The sequence below is a fragment of the Neomonachus schauinslandi genome, chromosome 5, assembly GCF_002201575.2.
Source record: "Neomonachus schauinslandi chromosome 5, ASM220157v2, whole genome shotgun sequence".
Lineage (NCBI taxonomy): Eukaryota > Metazoa > Chordata > Mammalia > Carnivora > Phocidae > Neomonachus > Neomonachus schauinslandi.
Window position 1 is genome coordinate 108,093,111 of NC_058407.1, and position 22,508 is coordinate 108,115,618.

The 22,508-nt window shown below is 36.5% G+C and overlaps 1 protein-coding gene across 2 annotated transcripts in view; it reads left to right on the forward strand.

Moving 5' to 3' along the window:
* The window catches only part of ITGB1 (integrin subunit beta 1), a 45,639-nt gene that overhangs the window by 17,582 nt on the left and 5,549 nt on the right, over positions 1 to 22,508 (forward strand). The window contains exons 2-16 of one of the 2 annotated variants that reach the window (XM_044915505.1): positions 721 to 787; positions 3,464 to 3,549; positions 6,061 to 6,283; positions 8,048 to 8,218; positions 8,740 to 8,978; positions 11,289 to 11,444; positions 12,194 to 12,289; positions 12,600 to 12,689; positions 14,406 to 14,546; positions 14,712 to 14,911; positions 16,711 to 16,949; positions 17,172 to 17,394; positions 18,010 to 18,242; positions 20,683 to 20,849; positions 21,669 to 21,749. In XM_044915505.1, the coding sequence (XP_044771440.1) occupies positions 721 to 787; positions 3,464 to 3,549; positions 6,061 to 6,283; positions 8,048 to 8,218; positions 8,740 to 8,978; positions 11,289 to 11,444; positions 12,194 to 12,289; positions 12,600 to 12,689; positions 14,406 to 14,546; positions 14,712 to 14,911; positions 16,711 to 16,949; positions 17,172 to 17,394; positions 18,010 to 18,242; positions 20,683 to 20,849; positions 21,669 to 21,743 (2,406 nt within the window). In that variant the 3' untranslated portion in view covers positions 21,744 to 21,749. Of the gene's footprint in view, positions 1 to 720; positions 788 to 3,463; positions 3,550 to 6,060; positions 6,284 to 8,047; positions 8,219 to 8,739; positions 8,979 to 11,288; positions 11,445 to 12,193; positions 12,290 to 12,599; positions 12,690 to 14,405; positions 14,547 to 14,711; positions 14,912 to 16,710; positions 16,950 to 17,171; positions 17,395 to 18,009; positions 18,243 to 20,682; positions 20,850 to 21,668; positions 21,750 to 22,508 lie in introns of those variants that run through there. The other variant, XM_021685993.2, reaches the window with a different exon arrangement.

Consider the following 22,508-nt stretch of genomic DNA (forward strand, 5'->3'; position numbering starts at 1 on the left):
CTTTCTTTCTTTCTTTCTTTCTTTCTTTCTTTCTTTCTTTCTTTCTTTCTTTCTGGTCTAGTTTGTAGATCTGGAAATGACAGGAAATTGAACTAAATATTTTACAAATCCCATGCATAGAAGTTATTTTATTAAAAACATAACTAATTACAGGAGCTCAACCTTAAAAATTAAGTCAGGCCTTGTGCAGGATGTTGGTCTTGGTCTGAGGAGAAATAGACATTATTGAAAAGTTTTAAGCAAGGGGGTGAGCCATCTGGATTTTGACAAGTTCACTCCAAACTGACCTGCAGTACTGAGGTAACTGAAGCATCTGGATATGGCTGTGCGGCCCCCTAGGGGCCATAGGAGGTGATAGACGTAGAGATTCCATGGAACAAAGACTGCTTAACCAACTGAGCCTTTTACGGCTTTTATGGTGTTTGGGAATACTTGACACTTTGTTGAGCATTATTAATTAGATGTTAAAATATATTTTATATGGAGGAAGGTGAGAATGGATTCTAGGGATCCGGTATGGACATTATTTTAATGTAAGTGACAGTGAGGTAACCGGGAAGGGGAGGAGGAGGGTAAAAGGGATTGGAGAAGAAATGGTTTGAGAGGGATTATGTTTATAAAATCAACAGAAGATAAGGTGAGTGGGAATGTTTTGTGTTTCATGTATTATCTTTTTTTGTTATTTTCTTAATATTTAGCAATGTACATTTTATATTTCAGATGAATTTACAACTGATTTTCTGGCTTGGGCTGATCAGTTCAATTTGCTGTGTGTTTGGCCAAGCAGGTAAGTAAAAAAAAAAAAAAAAAAGTTTTCTAGTTGTCTTTTCATTTCAGTGTCTTGTATTACTTTTTGACCAATTAGATTCTTGAGCAAATCTAAACCACATCATGCTCCTCCTTCTAAAAGCTGTGCAAGGGCCGCATCTCACTCGGGGTAAAGGTTCTTAGAGTGGCCTGCGAGACCTTTCATCATCCAGACCCTCACTGCTGCCTCCCAGAACAGTGACAGGGCGGGTTGGCTAAGGAAATGCTGAAGTGATAGGAATACAGAACACCACAGCAAGGTCTTTTAAGACTGTAATAGAGTGTTTAAGTGAGCATAGGTGTGTGATACATTTAGAAGAAAATAAAATGAATGTGTAGAATGGTGGATTATGAATAAACTATTACCATCTAAAAAAATGAAACCAGGAATAACCGCCTTTCTAGAAGATGTTCTTACTCTTGATCAAAAAGTATTGCAAAATGTTGGCATTATCTAGAAGAGGAATGAAACATAAAGCAAAAAATATATTTAATCCTCTTATAAACCATGGTGCATCCACATCCGCAATAATGGATGTGCAGTTCTCTTCTCCAGATCTCAGAAAATACATTGCATAGAACAATTATTTGATCTTAGAACAGGAAGGACTTACTGCATGGAAAAATGAAGAAAAACCTTAAAGGAAATTATTGATACAGTTGATTACCTAAAACCAACAGCAACATAAAAACCCAAAGTGTCTGGATGTCAGAACACCATCAACAAGATGAGAAACTAAACAGAGGTTTAATTTCATTAGCGTGTGTTGAGATCCAGTAAAAACAGATGAACATGATAGAAGAAAAATTTGCAAAGGATATAAACAAAATGTACAAAAGAAATGGCCAGTAAAATATGATAAAAATGAAACCTTAAATAACTGACAGTAGAATTGATACTCTAATTTATATGTGTTAAATGAGTAAAAGATTTTTTATATTAAAAAAGTACTTGGTGTTTGTCGAAGGTCTGGTGAAAATGGTATTTGTATACTGCTTGTAGGATTATAAATTTGCATATTACTTCTGGATAGAAATTAGTATATACTGAGAATATTAAAAACATGAATGCTGTCCCACTCAGCATTTTCTTTTTTAATTTGTGCTAAGGAAATGATCAGAGTTTTACATTGTGAGACTGGTCCTCAGAATAGGTGCATATATACGCACATACATGTACATGTATTTGGAGGGTTTGTGTGTATATGTGAGCAAGTGTGTGGAAACTATGCACACATGCAATTGAAAACAATCTAAATTTGTCCAACATTAAGTAGTCATTAATATAATAAAATACAATCATTAAAAGCCATATTTTTAAAGAATTTGGATAAAGCATAGAATTAGGATAAAGTATAAAAAGTAGTATGCAAAATGTATATTCTCTATTTAAATAATATCTATATGTGTACTTCCTTGCTATTTTTTTTATCTATCTTCATAGAAAAAAGACTGGAAAGAAATATACAAAAATGTTAACAGTAGTTATCTCTTAGTGGGTTATGGGTGATTTTGAGTTTGTTCTTTATGCTTTTATGTATTTTCCAAGTTTTCTATTATGAATATATGTTAGATTTATAATTGGAGAAGACACATTGGAGACAGTCCATGTTAGTGCTCACCACATGAAAGGCATGCTGATGTGGATTCAAAGAAATGTGAGACATACTTTGAACAGAGAGCCTGAAAAATCATGGGATTGTGGACTGGATGAATATGGGTTTTTCAAGTATTTAACATACTAAACATGAAGGGAAAGCATTTGCAGATGCTTTTATGGGTATGGGTGTGGTAGTATGAGCTAAATGAAAAGAAATAGTATTTTACCCAGTTGTAAGAAAACTCCTGGGCGCCTGGGTGGCTCAGTTGGTTAAGCGACTGCCTTCGGCTCAGGTCATGATCCTGGAGTCCCTGGATCGAGTCCCGCATCGGGCTCCCTGCTCGGCAGGGAGCCTGCTTCTCCCTCTGACCCTCCCTCCTCTCATGTGCTCTCTGTCTCTCTCATTCTCTCTGTCTCAAATAAATAAATAAAATCTTTAAAAAAAAAAAAAAAAAAAAAGAAAACTCCTGATAATTATGACCATCCAACATAATAGATCCTGGGGGCGCCTGGGTGGCTCAGTCGTTAAGCGTCTGCCTTCGGCTCAGGTCATGATCCCAGCGTCCTGGGATCGAACCCCGCATCGGGCTCCCTGCTCGGCGGGGAGCCTGCTTCTCCCTCTCCCACTCCCCCTGCTTGTGTTCCCTCTCTCGCTGTGTCTCTCTCTGTCAAGTAAATAAATAAAATCTTAAAAAAAAAAAAAAAAATCCTGAAATTATGCCTTTGAAGAAAAGGATGAATGTATAGAGTACTGGTACGTAGTCTTTGCTATTAGAAGACAAGAAAGCTAACTATCTTTTCATGGCTCTCTATGCCAAGGTAATCTAACATCACCTCTTTGGGGTAGGTCTGGATCAGTGTGGTAACAATTATTATATGTTATGTAATATAATGTATATTTATAATATATAACATGTAACAATATATGACATTGTATGTTGTGTTTTTCATATTTAAGGTTTATATGTGTTGTATTATTTGTCATTGTATTCATTTTTCATTATCTTCTCTCTTAAACTTCAAGTAAAGTTGTCTATTCTTTGTTTGTTCTGACAGATGAAAATAGATGTTTAAAAGCAAATGCCAAATCATGTGGAGAATGTATACAAGCAGGGCCAAATTGTGGATGGTGTACAAATTCAGTAAGTAAAATTGCTCAAGGCCTTTCCATTTACTCTGTAGTCATTTACTGTGACCCAATATTGTATCCTTGGGAAATGTTAGATATGAATTTTCACTTAAATCAATGTTTATTGAATAAGTATCAACTCTGTGTCTAATACTATGTGATGGTCTAGAGGTGTGCTGTTTTATACAGTAGCCGCTAGGCCCATGTAGCTGTTGAGCACTTGAAACATACTCCAAATTGGTCCAAATTGAGAATTGCTATAAGCCTCAGATACATCCCAAAGTTTGAAGACTTAATGATTAGAAAAAAAAAAAATCATTAATAATGTTGAAATGGTAATACTTTGTATATATTGTTAAAATTAATTTCCCGTTTATTTTTTTTCTTTTAGTGTAGCTACTAGATAATTTTAAAATTCATATATAGCTCACGTTTGTGGCATGCATTATATTTCTATTGAATAGCTTTCCCCAAATCCCTAGCCATTTAATTTGACTGTTACAGATTTTTCTCTTTTTTTGGCAGGAGAGGTATAAGCTAACCTTCCTAATTATATTTGAGTTAGAACTAATATAGAATTGATTTGCATCCCAATAAAAACCCATTGAGGTTAGGGTTTAAATTTTATTTATTTTTGTCATCTGTGTACATTGCTTAACTTGATACCTTTCACAAAGCCTCCTAAATGTTAAATGAATAAATAAATGTGTGCATGAATGTCAGAACAGGAAGTATAGGGAACTCATTTGAGGATATATAATTTATTTATAGAGTGAATAATTTCAGAAGGTCAAAGGTTTATTTGTTTTTACTCAGGCATCTGACTCTGCACATTTCAGCTGTTTTGTAGGTGTGACTAAACTGGTTAAATACAGATATTTCGTATGGTTTGACCATATGAAAGACAAAATCAGAGGGTTTTGTTTTGTTACTTCAAAATTTTTGTAGTGATACTTTCTGTTCTCCTAAAAATGGTATTCTGGAATTCAGTTTGTCTCAGGCAGGGCTTACTTGCCAAACTGTACTTTTAATAGTTTAGCCATTGAAATTTGTGGCATGATTTTGCAATGTGTTCAGTGAAATTCTGTTTGAGTTACCGTCTTAAAGTTTCCACACTAGGCTCCTGTGCTTTGGTAGTATTTTAGGTTTGATGATACGTAAAAGTAGTTCAGCTTTGAACTATCTGACCTTTTGTATTCCCTTCCAGTTGTTTTTCTAATTACATAAATGCTCTCATTGGTGTTATGTTTCCCTTAAAAATAACTGATTAAAACCATTGTGTATTCTTTGTATTTAAATATCCTCACTTACGCAACACCATGAAACAAATACCATATAAAATTGAACATAAAGTGACCTGAAAGAAAAGGTGTTTCCTCATTTTCCCGACGTGAAGATTTAAAAAAAAAAAGAAATCTTTGGCTTAAAATAACTATGTATACAGTTTTTAGGAGTATATGTGAAATACTCAAATGTCTGTTATAATACTTGGTTATTATAGGTACACATTTTAAAGTGACACATACCCACACCCTAATGTCATTGTTTTTCTCCCCTCTCACATTTCATGAAAAACTTTTACTCACAGATTTACATACATCTTAACAGCAGTGTTTTTGCTTTCACTAAGATACTTCTTCAGTCATCTGATAAAATTTTTATTTCCATCCAAGTTGTTGGATGTATAAACATTTTGAAATCATATCACTACTGGAAATTTTACCTCCAGCCACAAGTAGCATTTATATACCATTCAGACCTTTTTTATTTTTATATTTTTAAAATGCACCCTACGGAAATATATACTCATGACCTTGTCACGTGATCAGATTTTACGGTGATTATTGTTTTGTATTGTCATGTAATCACCGCTGTGATTATTGTTTTTCAAAATGAATTTTAAAAGCCTTATTTAATAGCCAATACTTGAAATTTTTTCATATCTCCAGGTATACTTACTAACTCTGTGTTAAATTTCTCGGTCTCCTTTTTAAAAATTGCATCATTCATTGAGACACCTTCAGGCTAATATGTTTTCCCTAAACATTGAGTTGTTCAAAATAATGTGAGGAGAATGCTACATAATACGAGGGACTTACATAGGACTTCTTAAGGGAAATTTTGGGGGAAAAATATTTGTCCGGTATTTGGGTAAATACATTACTTATTAGTGGCCATTAAGCATGCTGAATATGTGATTTTCACTGAAGAGATTTCTTTGATTTAGATACTTTGAAGGTGATAAAATGTACACTTAGGTCAGTCCTAAGTATTATTCAAGTAATACATTACTAGTAATATAGTAATTATAAAGGAATTACTCTTCTAGAGAATGAGTTCATTTGTTTTTAAACAAGAGCATATGATTTGGGTGAAGGGAGTGTTTTGTTTAAAAACGAGAAATGAAGTACGTTAGTTGTATCACTTGATTTTTGCATTTCAGTTGCACATATGCAATTATGATTACGCAGAATGTTTGACCATTGTATTTATTATTCATACCTATATTTTGTGTGTCACTTAGACATTTTTACAAGAAGGAATGCCTACTTCTGCACGGTGTGATGATTTAGAAGCTTTAAAAAAGAAAGGTTGCCATCCAGATGACATAGAAAATCCCAGAGGCTCCAAAGATATAAAGAAAAATAAAAATGTAACCAACCGTAGCAAAGGAACAGCGGAGAAGCTCCAGCCAGAAGATATTACTCAGATCCAGCCTCAGCAGTTGGTTTTGCAATTACGATCAGGTACAGAAATCTAATTGTATGAATACCTTTGTTTCAGCTTGAGCTTTTTGATGACTTTATATAAGCCTCTTTAGAGTTTTCCTTTGGGGGTTCATTTTCACCTATGGACTGGCACTCAAACAGAAATGTGGAATATGTCAAATTTTAGAAATTTTTTGCAGGAAACACAATTTGTAAGACACATATACTTGAAATAATAAAGGTTGCCTAATGTCCAAAGGAAATTCTGTGAAAGAGAAAGTATTAGGTTTGATGGGTTTTAAAAATAAAAGTGTCCATCCTGTGGTGTAATTATGTAATATAAACACACCATTCTAACCCATGTTTTTCCTTTGTATTTGTTTAATGTCTTTAATATATTAAGCTTTTATAAGAATCTGTGACAGTGGTGCATCAAAAAAAGAAAACAGCCCTTTTCCTACTTTTTCCAGTTTCCATCCCTTTTCTCTCAAAAGAATGGTGCACACTCATTGTCTCCATGAGTTCCCCTCTTGACCACTTTTCAGCCTGCTTCTCAAACTGTTCTGACAAAGCTCTGCCTTCACCTTGAACCAGCAAACCTAGGGGACCCGTGTCAGGGCCCTTTTTTTTTTTTTTTTTTTTTTTTTCCTTTTAACCTTTCTGTACCAAGTAACACCTCTGAACTTCTTGAAATGCTCCCCTCTTGGCTTCTACGATGTCACTGCTGGTTTTTCTTCTTATCTCTTAACATTGCTTTCCAGTCTCCTTGTGGTGTCTTTTTATTTCCTTCCTCTTTGCAGTTGGCTTAAATGTTGGCTTTTCTCTCCTGGCTTTAAAACCATCTGTGTGCTGTAACAAAGCCTTTTTTTCTTAAGCCCCAAACCCATTTACCCAGCTGCCTACTAGGAATCTGTATAGAGAATATCTACAAGTTAACATGTAATGATTTTTCACCCAAACATTCTCTTTCTCCTCTATTTCCTGAGCGAATTATACCTTAACTCCTCTTGTGTCTCTCTCCCCTTCGTATTCCTCATGGTTTTGGTTCAGATCTTCCTGTCTTCCTCTAAGATTTTTGCAGTAGTTTCTCAACAAGTCTCTTTGTCTCTGTAATTCCTTTTTTTTTTTTAAATTTTATTATGTTATGTTAATTACCATACAGTACATTATTAGTTTTTGATGTAGTGTTCCATGATTCATTGTTTGCGTATAACACCCGGTGCTCCATTCAGTACATGCCCTCTTTAATACCCATCACCAGGCTAACCCATCCCCCCACCCCCCCTCCCTTCTAGAACCCTCAGTTTGTTTCTCAGAGTCCATAGTCTCTCATGGTCGTCTGTAATTCCTTTTTAAAACTTTTTTGCCAGGTTTTTGAAAGTAAAAATCAGATGATATTATTTGCTTACATATAAACAGAGAATAGAGTGTCTTAGAACTTCAGTGTCTAAAAAGTCAGGTGTACGCTGTAACACGCCCGGCCTTACCCACCCCAGTCTGATATACACTCTTCCATCTACTTGTGGCCGTTGGTCATAGTTCTGCATCGACCGTCTGTTTGTCTTGCCCACTGTGGAGTATTGTCTTTTTCATCTGGCGTGCCCAGGGTTTGGCGTGGTGAGTGTTTGTTGAGATTGAGTACACACCCATTTAGTTAGCCGGTGGACTTCCCAGGGTTTTGTAAAAATTATGGCAATAATACATTTCATTTTACAGTGTTTATTCTGTAAATCCAAACTTGATTTTTCTCATTTGCTTTTGATTGCTGGCAACTACTTCATTTTCTAATCTCTGTTTAATTAGGGGAGCCACAGACATTTACATTAAAATTCAAGAGAGCTGAAGACTATCCTATCGATCTCTACTACCTTATGGACCTCTCTTACTCTATGAAAGATGATTTGGAGAATGTTAAAAGTCTCGGAACGGATCTCATGAATGAAATGAGAAGGATTACTTCAGACTTCCGAATTGGTAAGATTATTGAGAAAATTAATAATTTTCATTTGTATAAGTCCTGGCAGTTCTGTTCTTCACCATATACTTGTGAGATACATAGGCCAGTTTTTAGCCTTTTCTTTCTGAGGGAAAACTAATATTCCTGTTATGTATCTAGTAATTTTTGTGCCTCCTTGTTCCTCTGTTACTTTATGCTCTCATGTTACTTAACACAGATTATACCACGGAGATAAGGAAATGCAAGCTTGTTTTCACAGGAAATGTATTCATTCATTTGTTGAATTATTTTATAAGCATGTTGAGTAGTCCAGTTCTATTTCATTACTAATTAATACCACACCTGTCTGTACAGCCTAATCTCACTTCACACCTGGATTTTTCACATTATAATGATCTTCTTTCCCAACTTTATTATTAAAATCTTCTTTCTTATGAAAGATTGACTTTATATGTGGTAACATAACTTTATTCTTTTTAATGCAAGTTTGTCTGTCCATCCATCTAGCCATCTCTCTATATGCATTTTTCCTTCATAGGATTTGGCTCATTTGTGGAGAAAACTGTGATGCCTTACATTAGTACAACACCAGCTAAGCTCAGGAACCCTTGCACAAGTGAACAGAACTGCACCAGCCCATTTAGCTACAAAAATGTGCTCAGTCTTACTGATAAAGGGGAAGTATTTAATGAACTTGTTGGCAAACAGCGCATATCTGGAAATTTGGATTCTCCCGAAGGCGGCTTTGATGCAATCATGCAAGTTGCGGTTTGTGGAGTAAGTGCATTCATTTCCTACAAAGGGACATTACCTGTGTGAATTTTAAGTGTGATTTTACAATCAGTTAGTACAGAAAAACTACCTACTTACCAAATCCTACTTCACATCCCAGAGGAGTACAGAATTTGATCCCTTAAGTTCCCTCCGGCTACACACGTGCTTTGCAAAAGCATATTTAATCATTATATCCCTATTTAAACTGGGCAGCTACTTCGTTTATACAGGATCTTAAAAGCCAGATTGCTCACCATTTGAAACTGGGACAGTGTCGCTCTTCTTTAGCTGGTGTTCTAGGTTTTTAGAAGAGGCGCAGATGTCCTAACTCTCTGGCTTATGCCCGAGATGGAGGTGCACTTGGCCGAGGTGTCACCAGGAGCGTTGAGAGAGCTCAGCTGGAGCGGCGTCTCAGATGCCTTTTCCCTTTGATGGGCTATGCTCTGCCTGCCATCTGTGGAGGATGTCTTCCCCGTGTCTTAGTGACTCAAAAAGCAGGAACTTTTTACGTCCTACTTTGTAAGCTGTATGAGAACGTATATTTTGAGAAGTCATAGCATATTAATAATTTTAATTGAAAGATTTTTAGTAGTGGCAAGCTCATCTCCATTAGACTAGTGATAGAATTTTATGACCCATTTAGCAGCTGAAAATTGTGAGGTGACCTTTTCATGACCTGGCTGCAGCTGAAACTAGAGAGCACTGTGAGGTAAATAGGGTTTGTCTGAAGTACCTACTTCTGTCTCATTTTCCCCCCTTTTTTTCCTTATAGTACCCCTGTTCCCTAGAAGACCTTCCTTGATTCCAGATGCTTCTTAATGGTTATTTCTCGACCAGTTTTTGCTAAGGTGCTTAACTATATCCGAGATAATGATGTGGTACAGCAATATGGTATAGTGGTTGAGCCAGCAGTCTTCAGACTGTTAGGACACTGTTTCACATTGCCCCATCACCACCAAGTCTGGACACCTCAGTTAGCCACGCTAGAGGGCCGTTTCCCTCTCCATAAGAAGGGATAGGATTAGATCTACCTGATAGGATTGTTACGAAGCTTAAATACAGTAATGCATGTAGAGTGCCAGGAAACTCTCAGCAAATATTAAGTTCTATATTACTACTTTTGATTTCTCCCTGGGGCGGGCGGTTGTCATTTAAGGGTAGTCTCTGCTTTTAAAGGGGAAGAAAGACTAATATCCCAGGTAGTGCCTAGCCTGCCACCCTTCTCTTGCAGCTATTGATTCATGATCCTGTTAGCAGCTCAGTGTGGAGAGAACATTCTCTGGGCTGCCTCCATCAGTGCCTCAGTCTGTGGGATTAAAGCAAGCCCTAGCCCCCGTGGCCACTGCCGTCTTTCCATGTTTATCCTGCTGACCGAGAGTGACTGTCCCACCTGCTTCTCTAGGTGCAGTGTACTAGTGCTTGGGTGGCCGGCGTCAGCACACTCAAGCCCTGCCTTCAAGGAGTTCACAGTTTTATGGGGAGATACACAGATATGTTGAGTCAATTTAGACAAATATAATTACAAATTTACCATAGAGAGAAGAGGATTTTATTGCTACTTTATTACTGTTTTTGAAGATTTTATTTTTTAAGTAATCTCGACTCCCAAAGCGGGGCTTACAACCCCAAATCAAGAGTCACGCGTTCCACCAACTGAGCCAGCCGGGTTCCCCTTTATTGCTACTTTAAATCCCTTGTTGAATGAGGAGGAGAATAAAATAACGTGAACAAATAAATAGTACCCTTGAGGTAGACTGGGTGGAATTAAGCAGGGCAGGTCTTTGGAGGAGGTAATTTCTTCCGTAGTTATAAAAAAGAAGGCCCCTAATGTGGAGGTTTGATAGAGGAGGTATATACCTTAGAAACTAAGATCAGGATGGAAGGATGGGTGGGAACCAGACAGCAGCAGTAGGGTAAAGTACGGAACAGGCCGAGACGTTTTATTTACCCATTGAACACCTGCTGTGTGCTGAGCACTGTGCTCCTGGAGGTATGACGATGAGCAGAACCAGGTGTGGTCCCTGCCCCACATGGATTGAGCTTACCCTCCACTTGGGGAGGGAGACATTGATTTTAAAAGATACTGAGAGAAATGGACAACCAGGCAAGACACAGTTTTCCTGGAGGGTCGGGGAGCCTTGTGCTGTGGACTCTGTGTAGGTATCAGTAGGAGTATTAGCACTGCAAAAAGACAAGCTGAAGAGAAGGTCTAGAATGAGGTGAAAAGTGCGGTGGGAGCCTGTGTGAGGGTGACAGCTTTATGTACAGTGATGGTGGATAGTATTTATAAATTGAAATCTTTTTCTTTTCAAGTCATTGATTGGCTGGAGGAATGTCACACGGCTGCTGGTGTTTTCCACGGATGCTGGGTTTCACTTTGCTGGAGACGGCAAACTTGGTGGCATTGTTTTACCAAATGATGGACAGTGTCACCTGGAAAATGATGTGTACACAATGAGCCATTATTATGTAAGTGCTGAATTCCTTACATAGTGAATGGATTCCCGAGGAATTGTGGTGTTTAATACTAAGAGTATTGTGGGTACCTGGTTTGTGGGTTTGTTATTTTAAGTACAGGCCCTACCTAACCTAATGTGCAAGGAAGCTAGTATTGCTGTGTCTGAAGATGTGGTTTTGTGCTTGCTTCCTCTACGGAGATAAGGACCTCAGTTGGTGAAAGGAGCTGCTTGGACGCCCTCACTCAGTGCCTCAGCCCATCCCTTGTGTCTCCTCTGCCTTGCATACATCATTTCGTAGCAAATTTGATACTGTTTCTAAACAGATGCTTTGTATAGTCCTATACTCTTCATCTTACTTATATAAGATTTTGGGAAGTAGGCACTCTGCTTTTACTGAAAACAAAGATTGGCAAATTATTCAAGTTCTAGAAGAAATCTAAACTTGGGTGAATTTTGGTGATTTATGATAGAACCTGTAGTTATTGGCAGTTCTTTAATTTCATTGTTCTAAAATTTAATAAACAGATCTTGCTTTTTAAAGCCTTTTTATTATGGAAGTTTATATGTATATGTATATAGAAAAATAGAAGATTGGAGACCCACATGTACACACCTCCCACTTCAGCAGTTATTTGTGTTATTTCAAGCAGTCTTGTGTAAGCAATCCGGTTATATGTGCAAATCATTATTTTCAAAAAGTATTGAAAAACTGGAATACATTGGATGTAATTACATACTAAATTTTATTTAATTTCTTAGGATTATCCTTCTATTGCTCACCTTGTCCAGAAACTAAGTGAAAATAACATTCAGACAATTTTTGCAGTTACGGAAGAATTTCAGCCTGTTTACAAGGTAAATATATATGTATGGGATAAAAAGAGGAACCAATTTCTAGACCCTTTGTGTCTAGTCGTTAGAAGCAAAATCATATGTCTGATTGAAATGTGGGAAAGTGTTACTAGCCAGACAGACTAGATTTTACAGTAGTGATTTATATTAATTTTTAATCACATATAAAACAAAGTTTTTTTCAGGTTTGACTCCTTAAGTTATTTAGGAAATGGCTAGGGTGCTTGTACTTAAGTATTTTATATACTCAGTCAATGCTAACTGGTTGAATGAATAGTATTTGTATCTCACATGTTTTATCTTTTAACTTCAGGAACTGAAAAATTTGATCCCTAAGTCAGCAGTAGGAACATTATCTGCAAATTCCAGCAACGTAATTCAGTTGATTATTGATGCCTACAATGTAAGTACATTCTAAATAAGATCTCTTAGACAATACCCTGTTGAGAGTACTTTGCCCAAAGAAAGTACATCTCCCTTTGTACACAATTTAGCAACCCAGAGGACAACATAAAACTGATATTTTGTGTATCTGGAGGAAAAACCTCTTATATTCTCTTGCAAAAGCAGAATTATTTAAGTAACCTAAACAGAGCAAAAATATGATAAAGGCATGTGGGGAAGGTTTTTAAATGTCTGATGTCATTAAATAGGTTTCCTTGTTGGAAAACAGGTGAAACATAACTTACATTTAGACTTACAAGATTACCTCAATCTCCACCCCCCCAGTATCTTTTATAGATTCATCTCTTTTCATGAATTATTCTGGAAAAGCTTTTTTGCCAGTTCTTCTCTTGCCATGTATTCAGAGATGTCCTTTTCTATTCTCAAGAGATACACAGGCACTCATGTATACATGTGCCATAAAACATGTACATATGTAAATATATATCTGACTTAGCTATTTTAAAAAGATTTATAAGATTTTTTTTTCCCCCTGCACATGGAAGGATGTTGAATTGTCTAGAGCTCTAATCCAGAGTACGCTAGTGATGCTCGTTAAGCATTAGTGAATAATCATTTTAAGTAGTCAGAAGATATTTGTAATATGGTAACCATTGTGGTAACCTTTTGACAGGTGGAATTTTAGATACTTTTTACCTCATGCCAGGGTTTCCCAGAACGTTTTGGAAAGACCCTACTCAAAGAGACCCTACTCAGAGAGGTTTTGTATTACAAAGATTTTCAAGACTCCCAGTTGTTCCATGTCTTCCCTATAGTTGTTCTCCACCCTAACAGGATATTGTAATATTTTCCTAAATTGCATGCATGTAGGTATGTGAACAAGAGACAGCTTGCCACTGAGCCTTCTCCATTTGTCTCAAGCGATCTGATATTCTAAAAAAAATGCACTGGCTTTGAATCCTTTGTACTTGTGGTTTTGGATTTGTTTGTTGTTGGTTTTTTTGTTTGTTTGTTTTTTGTTTTTGTGTGTGTGTGTGTGTGTGGGTTTTTGGTTTTTGGTTTTTTTTGGCCTGGTCCATAATGGCTCCTAAGCAGATTTGTTCCCAGACTATATAATCAATTGTTTACCTGAGTCCTTAGTTGGCTGGAAGTGGTAAGGCCAGAGGAGAGCCATATTGCCAATGAGGACAGAAAATGTTTGTTCTGAGTTCTTAGGACTCCTCATATTTAATATCAAGCCTTTTCTGCACTTTTGATCATCAATAATTAAAGCACAAATACTCTTTTTTTTTTTTTTTAAAGATTTTATTTATTTGAGCAAGAGAGAGCACAGTGAGAGAGAGAGAGAGCACGAGCATGGGTGAGGGTAGAGGGAGAGGGACAAGCAGACTCCCCAATGAGCAGGGAGTCTGATGTGGGGCTCAATCCCAGGACCCTGGGATCATGACTTGAGCCGAAGGCAGACCCTTTAACTGACTGAGCCACCCAGGTGCCCCATCTTTTTAATCATGTGCAGTATTTTGAAGAATTTTAATTTGAGCCTGTTTCTCTGGGGTCTGTGTTTTCTGGCCACTCAGAATTTGGCTCCAAATCTTTTATTTAAATAATAACTGTTTTCTTAATAGTTCATTTTGCCCATTGGTTTTATGCATTCGGTGTACTTTATAATAGCATTTTGTTTGCCTTTCCTGTGTGTGATTAGTCTTTCTTTTAGTCCCTTTCCTCAGAAGTCATTTTGGAAAACAGCAAATTGCCAGAAGGAGTAACAATAAATTACAAATCTTACTGTAAGAATGGGGTGAACGGAACAGGGGAGAATGGAAGAAAATGTTCGAATATTTCCATTGGAGATGAGGTATGTTATATAAGCATTTTATGAAGAAAAGAAAAAATTGTTTGCTTATAAGCAAATTTAGTTTATAATTTGAGAAACAGTAAAAGAAATGAGGAGCTTTTTGAAATACTTTTTAGCAGATTTAAATTGCTTAGCTAGTTGTTAATTTGTTTTTTTTCCTTCAAGGTTCAATTTGAAATTAGCATAACTTCAAATAAATGTCCAACTAAGAATTCTGAAACCATTAAAATTAAGCCTCTGGGCTTTACTGAAGAAGTAGAAGTTATTCTTCAGTTCATCTGTGAATGTGAATGCCAAAGTGAAGGCATCCCTAGCAGTCCAAAGTGTCATGAAGGAAATGGGACGTTCGAGTGTGGAGCTTGCAGGTGAGCTGAGGTTGTTGGAGCATGACAGAGAGGTATATTAGGTTTAGAAAGTTCTGGGCAGTCTCTTTTGAGAAATCCAGAAAAAAATCTATTTAGAGTAAGTAAATTCTTTCTTCCAACTGCTGTTGCTCACCCGAGATCAATTTGATGATCTTGTGTGGTATTTACAGAAAGTTCTTCCCTGCCTTTTTTTTTTTTTTTGCTTAAGAGATGTTCTTTGAAATAAAAGGTTTTATAGCCATCTAAGACATATATTAAACAAATTGTTAAGGTAGCCTTTGGGTTTTTCCCTCAAATAATAGCAACCTGAATTTTCTAGAGCTAAATAAGTTTATATAAAATACATTTACGGAAAAGCATTTTAGGAAGGTGTATCAACTTATAATGGTTTTATCTTGGAAGTGGAACTAGGAAGCAATAAAGGGTATTCACCTTGTGCATGTACTTCTGCATTGTTGGAATAATTTTTTAAAAAAATATATTTTGTGAAAGTAAAAAGAAAATAGTATTTTCTGAACATAGAATCTACTTAACAAAACTGTAATCGAATGATTTATAATTTTTTTATACTGTGGTGGTTACCTTTTAATTAAAAATTAAAATTGAATATACTCTGAATATAGCTTTCTCCTTGAAAGATAGGAGGAAGGGGAGAGTATTTTGATCTAAATGTCAGCCCCAAAGGAGTAGGCTTTGAAGGGTTTTTAATCATGAGAAAAAAAAATGGCTGGATTTCACCATCAGTTACTAGTTGTCTATTCTAAATAACAATTTAAATGTTATATTTTACTTATTTATGTTGTATGTATCCTGATTGTGTCATGTAGATCTGTTTTTAGTAAAATTCATTAACTGAAAAGATCTTAAAAATATTTTGTCTTCCTGGGATGGCTGGATGGCTCAGTCGGTTAAGCGATCGGCTCTTGATTTCAGCTCTGGTCATGATCTCAGGGTTGTGGGATTGAGCCCCATGGGCATTGGATCCATACTCAGTGGGGAGTCTGCTTAAGGATTCTTTCTCTTTCTCCCTCTCCCTCTGCCCCTCCCACAGCTTGCTGGTGTGTGCGCATGCTCTCTCTCTCTCATTCAAATAAATAAATACATCTTTAAAAAAAAAATTTTGCCTTTCTTCCCTTTACATATTCACCAGATACAGAATTAGTGTATTTCCAGTGTCTATAAGCCTTGGGTGTTCTAAAAATATTGTGTGTCTGAGAAGTCTGGACCCATAGGATATACCTATTTTTAAATAGTATGTTATATTTTTAAATGATATGCTCAATATGTTTTTCTTCAACTTCTCTGCACTTTTTGGGGTGTGTTTATTGTACCTTTTTTTAGATTAACAGTTGGACCATTGCTTTAAATTTAGAGATGCTTCATCTATAATACCAAATATAATAGCATATCATTTGAGAACAGAACTAATATACTCTTTTAAAGTAAGTTGATCCAGTATTTCCAAATGTTTTGTTTAGCTGTTCACTGCTAGATGATATTTTTATCTTGATCAAAATGGTTATTTTCCTGAAGACAGATTTTTTTCCCTAGGCTCTTGCCTATATTCCATATGCACTTGGCCGGTGCACACACGCACGTGTGTATCCATATGAACACTTTTGAACACTTAGGTACACTTTTGTCTGTGATGTGTGGTGTGAACACTCCCATGTAATATAATTGTATTTTGAAGATACTGTTCACAGTCTTATTTCCTCTCCCAGTCTTTCTCACAATATGACTTGTTATTTTAAATTATTTTTATTTTATGTGATTGAAATTTTGGATTCTTTCTTCAGGTGCAACGAGGGACGTGTTGGTAGACATTGTGAATGTAGCACAGATGAAGTGAACAGTGAAGATATGGATGCTTACTGCAGGAAAGAAAACAGTTCGGAGATCTGTAGTAACAACGGAGAGTGTGTCTGTGGACAATGTGTTTGTAGGAAGAGGGATAATACAAATGAAATTTATTCTGGCAAATTTTGCGAGTGTGATAATTTCAACTGCGATAGATCCAATGGCTTAATCTGTGGAGGTGAGAAAGGGGTCTGAAAATGGTTCTAAAATGTGATTCTGTCGCATACGGTAAAAACCGTTAGGAGTTTGCTTGGTGAATAGCTGGAGGAAGGGCAGCACTGACGGGTCAGTCCATCCTTAGCTACGTGTTCTCCCACACTGCTGCTTATGTTGCCTTCTGAGTTGGTGCCGGCTCGGATGTCTTTACCATTGTTACGAGAAATGGTGTTTTTCCTCCCAGGAAATGGCGTGTGCAAGTGTCGTGTGTGCGAGTGCAACCCCAACTACACTGGCAGTGCCTGTGACTGTTCTCTGGACACGACTTCGTGCCTGGCCACGAATGGACAGATCTGCAACGGCCGGGGCGTGTGCGAGTGCGGCGCCTGTAAGTGCACTGACCCCAAGTTCCAAGGGCCGACCTGTGAGATGTGTCAGACCTGCCTCGGCGTGTGTGCGGAACACAAGTAGGTATTTCCGAGGGGCTGGAAACAGTTGGCCTGACTGTGTGGTATTAGCGCTCGAACTAGAACAGCACCGATATTCGGTCACCCTGGACATAGAGTATCTGACGCACGGTGGCCCACTCTGAGTCTTAAAAATCCTTTCTCAGTCGCTGGCGTTTGTCACATGATACTTAAGTGTGTCATAGGAGAGCAGCTGGGGCCATCGTTTTGGTCTGAACCGGCTGTGTAATTAAATCCACGTGGTAACCTTTGTGAATTAGTATTTCCAGTTGTTTAATTACTATCTCTTGACTAAACTAAGCAAAATTGAAGGTTTTTGCCTTTTGAAGAACTGTTGTTGTATCAACAACACATTGTTTAAATCATTTTGGTTTTGTGTTACGTATTTATAATGTCTGATAAGGCTAGTTTTATTTTACTACTTTTTTATTTCTCTTCTTAGATTTTAGTTTGAACTGTACTATATAATTTCACTGGGGAAACTAGCATCTTTATATTTAGTTTTTCCGTCTAGAATTGTCCTGTGCCTCTCCATTTATTCACATGAAATAGTTTTTAAGCAAATACTTATTTTAAATTTTAAATAAATTTTTAATATAATTTGTATTTTCACAGAGAGTGTGTTCAGTGCAGAGCCTTCAATAAAGGAGAAAAGAAAGACACATGCGCACAGGAATGTTCACATTTCAACATTACCAAGGTTGAAAATCGGGACAAATTACCGCAACCAGGCCAGGTTGATCCCCTGTCCCATTGTAAGGAGAAGGATGTTGATGATTGCTGGTTCTATTTCACATATTCAGTGAATGGGAACAATGAGGCCATTGTTCATGTTGTAGAGACTCCAGGTAAAAATCGGATCATTTCAAAATTCTTTTCATTTTCTTTTGTCTTCTTTCTCCTACTACTTAGGCCTTTTGGCATTTTCCTTAACACACAGTAATGACCTCCAGCTAGATTATTTTAGGTTCAAGTTAGGGCATTTTTAATCTCAAAGCTTTAAAATAGGATTGTTAACTATATGAGATAAGGAAAAGACAAAGCAAGTCTTAAGGGTTATGAGTGGAGAGTTGGAAGACTAAATGCGTGAATCCACATAAAACCCTCAGCATACGGCCTGACACTTATTTAACCAGGAACGCACTAGGACTTAGATCATTATTGATGATGCTTTGAGCTTGATTTAGGTTTGGGTACTACCGGGAAAGATAATTTGTTAAAGGATATTATAAAACGTGAATTTGTTCAGTTCATGTTCTGAGGAACATGAAACTTTTTTTTATTTTGATTTTTATAGGCACGTTTTTGTATATTCTTTGAAATTGTCTACATTTGTCTACAGGTTTTTGTGGGAACGTAAGTTCTCATTTCTTTTGGATGTATAGTAGGGATGGATTTGGGGGCATATGGTGAGCGTATGTTTAACATTGTAAGAAATAGCCAAACCGTATTGTTTCGCATTTCTAGATATGTGTTTGGCAAATATTGTTTACCAGTTAATGCTTCCTTATTTTTTCTCCTCTTTAGTAGTGTTTTTTAAAAAGACCAGAAGCTTTGGGCGCCTGGGTGGCTCAGTTGGTTGGGCGACTGCCTTCGGCTCAGGTCATGATCCTGGAGTCCCGGGATCGAGTTCCGCATCGGGCTCCCTGCTCGGCGGGGCGTCTGCTTCTCCCTCTGACCCTCCTCCCTCTCATGCTCTCTGTCTCTCATTCTCTCTGTCTCAAATAAATAAATAAAATCTTTAAAAAAAAAAAGACCAGAAGCTTTAATTTTGATGAACTACAATTTGCCAAGTTTTTCTTTATGGATCTTGCTTTTACTATTATATCTAGCACTCCTTGCCTAACTCAGGCTCATAAGGATTTTTCTCCTGTGTTTTCTTATAGAAGGTTTATAGTTTCTGGTTTTCCATTTAGGTCTATAACCCATTTTGAGTTAATCTTAGTATATGGAGTGAGATTCAGTTTTTTATGTATGGATGTCTAGTATTTCTCGCACCATTTGTTGGAAAGACTGACCCTTCTCTACCTTTGTTGAAAAATCAGATGATCTTATGTATGTTGGCCTATTTCTAATTCTTTATTCTGCTCCATTAATCTGTGCATCCAACCTTTAGCCAATATACCACACTATCTCAATTACTGTTACTTTATAGCTAGTCTTATAATCTGGTAATGTGAGATATCCAACTTTGTTCTTTTCCAAAGTGTTTTTGAAACACTTTCCTAGTTCTCTGCCTTGCTTGTACATTGTAGAATTAACTTGCTGATACCTACAAAACTCCTGCCAGGAATTTGATTGGGATTGCATTGAGTTTATGTAGATCGAATTGGGGGAGAATTGGCATCTTAACATTATTTATTCAGGTCTTCTTTGATTTAGTTTGATTTTATCAGTGCTTAGTAATTTTTCACATGCAAATCTTGCACATATTTTGTTGGATGTTTACATAAGTACTTCATGATTTTCAATGCTGTTGTAGAAGATGTTATTTTCTAAATTTCAATTTCCAATATGTAGAAATAAACTTCTATACAATATATAGAAATACCTATGATTTTTGTTTATTGATCATGTATCCTATGGCCAGTCAATTGTTGGTTCTAGTATCTTTTTTTTTTTCATAATTTTTTTTATTATGTTATGTTAGTCACCATACAGTACATCATTAGTTTTTGATGTGTTCCATGATTCATTGTTTTCGTATAACACCCAGTGCTCCATGCAGTATGTGCCCTCCTTAATACCCATCACCGGGCTAACACATCCCCCCACCCCCCTCCCCTCTAAAACCCTCAGTTTGTTTCTCAGAGTCCATAGTCTCTCATGGTTCATCTCCCCTTCTGATTTTACCCCCGTCATTTTTCCCTTCCTTCTCCTAATGTCCTCCATGCTATTCCTTATGTTCCACAAATTAGTGAAACCATATGATAAATGACTTTCTCTGCTTGACTTATTTCACTTAGCATAATTTCCTCCAGTTCCATCCATGTTGATGTAAAAGTTGGGTATTCATCCATTCTGATGGCTGAGTAATATTCCATAGTATATATGAACCACATCTTCTTTATCCATTCGTCTGTTGAAGGGTATCTCAGTTCATAGCAGCAATGTCAACAATAGTTCTAGTATCTTTTTTATAGTTTCTTTGGAATTCTTTTCATTCACTTATCTTGGGTTTTTACTCCTGTATGTTTTTGATAAGAGACTAACCAGGTCTTTGTAGTTTTGGCCCTACTTTGCATATAACATCCCTTGTGTGCTCATTCTTTCCTTTTTACTTTACAGAGTGCCCCACCGGTCCAGACATCATTCCAATTGTAGCTGGCGTGGTTGCTGGAATTGTTCTTATTGGCCTTGCATTGCTGCTGATTTGGAAGCTTTTAATGATAATTCATGACAGAAGGGAATTTGCCAAATTCGAAAAGGAAAAAATGAATGCCAAATGGGATACGGTAAGTTGCAGAACATCTAAAATGGAAGGAGGTGAAAAACAGAAAACATCTTAAATATATCCTATTAAAACAAAACGTAAGAAAGTATCTTCTGGATACTGTGGTCATTGTTTTTATTTCCTAATTTTGATCTTAAATCTATTCTTCTGCCTTTTCATCTCATGTAAAATAGAATTCTAAATAATGTTATCTGTGTAGCAAGATATTCAGTGGAAAGTTTCTCTCTCTCTCTCCTTTTTTTCCAAAGAAGAACCTTAATTGAAAGCAGCCAGACTCAAAAGGCTACATATTATATGATTCCACTTATATGACATTCTGGAAAAGGCAGAACTATGGGGGCAGAACTAAATCAGCGGTTTCCAGAGGCTGGAGTGGGGGGAAGAGGGCATGAGGGATCTTCTTGGGATGATCTTGATTGTGGGTATGTATGTACAACTCTGTACTTAAAAGGGGTATATTTAACTTTCTGCAAATTATAACTCAATAAACTTTGTAAAAATTTTTAAAAGCTGAAAGTGAGTGAAATGTACTAGCATGTAATGTGCTTTGAAATATGAAGTCCGAGGGTGGGGTGGCCAAATGTTGGCCTTCATGTATTTATCTTTTGACACAAGAAGGCAATCTTAGGTAATTTTAAATTATAAATGAATTTTAGTCATTTGCATTTTACTGCAGTTTGGGTTTTTTTTTTTCAATTGATATTCAGAAGTGTAAAAGTAAAATTTATAAAATAGTGAAAATTCTCTTATGGTGGTTAAACACTATACATGTCAATTTTTTTTCTGATGAAATCATTAGAAACTATTTCTTTTACTTTAGCAAGAAAATCCGATTTACAAGAGTCCTATTAATAATTTCAAGAATCCAAACTATGGACGTAAAGCTGGTCTCTAAGTTGCCGTTCGTATTTTCTTTCATTTTCTGTCTTTGCATGTGAACTTTTATTCTTTTTTACTGCACTGAGTGTGCTTTATCACTACTGCTGTTTTTTTTTTAAAGTCTGGCTTTATTTATATGGCTATATTGTGGCTTTTTTTGGTGTGTGTGTTAATTTAGAGTTAGTGTTTCAAAGGGCTTTAAAACAAGCTTTATGGTACAGAAGCAGCAGCTGGGTTGAGGTAAAAAGAGGACGAGGACGTGCTTTGTGGTCAGAGAGACCTCGGCTCAGATCCCAGCCCTTCAAAAGCATTGAACCACTTCGCTGTTCAGAGCTTAGTTGTCACGTCTTTAACAGGGAGCCATTAATAACCTCTATTGTGTGGGTGTGGGTGTCTGGCTAATGAACTGTATTTTGTGGTATTAGCCTGTCACTTATAATCTTCACTACACTTCTGTGCTTTAGATGGCATTATCCTTACATATAAATCACTATATGTAGATTTCAGGGTGAAATAGTGAAAAGTAAAAGTGAAATCTAAATTGCAAAACAGAAAAATAAATGTAACTTGCTGAAACATTTGTATAATATGGAACTACAGTATCATTTTTATTGGTTCTAGAACTATTTGGAGATTCTTTAGTTGTTAAGTTGAAATTCCATTAAAAACCAGAAGACCTTTTATTTATATATATATTTTTCTGGTTATTGAATGATTCTAATATTCAAATCTAACATTGAACTTTTTTATTTTTTTATTTTATTTTATTTATTTATTTATT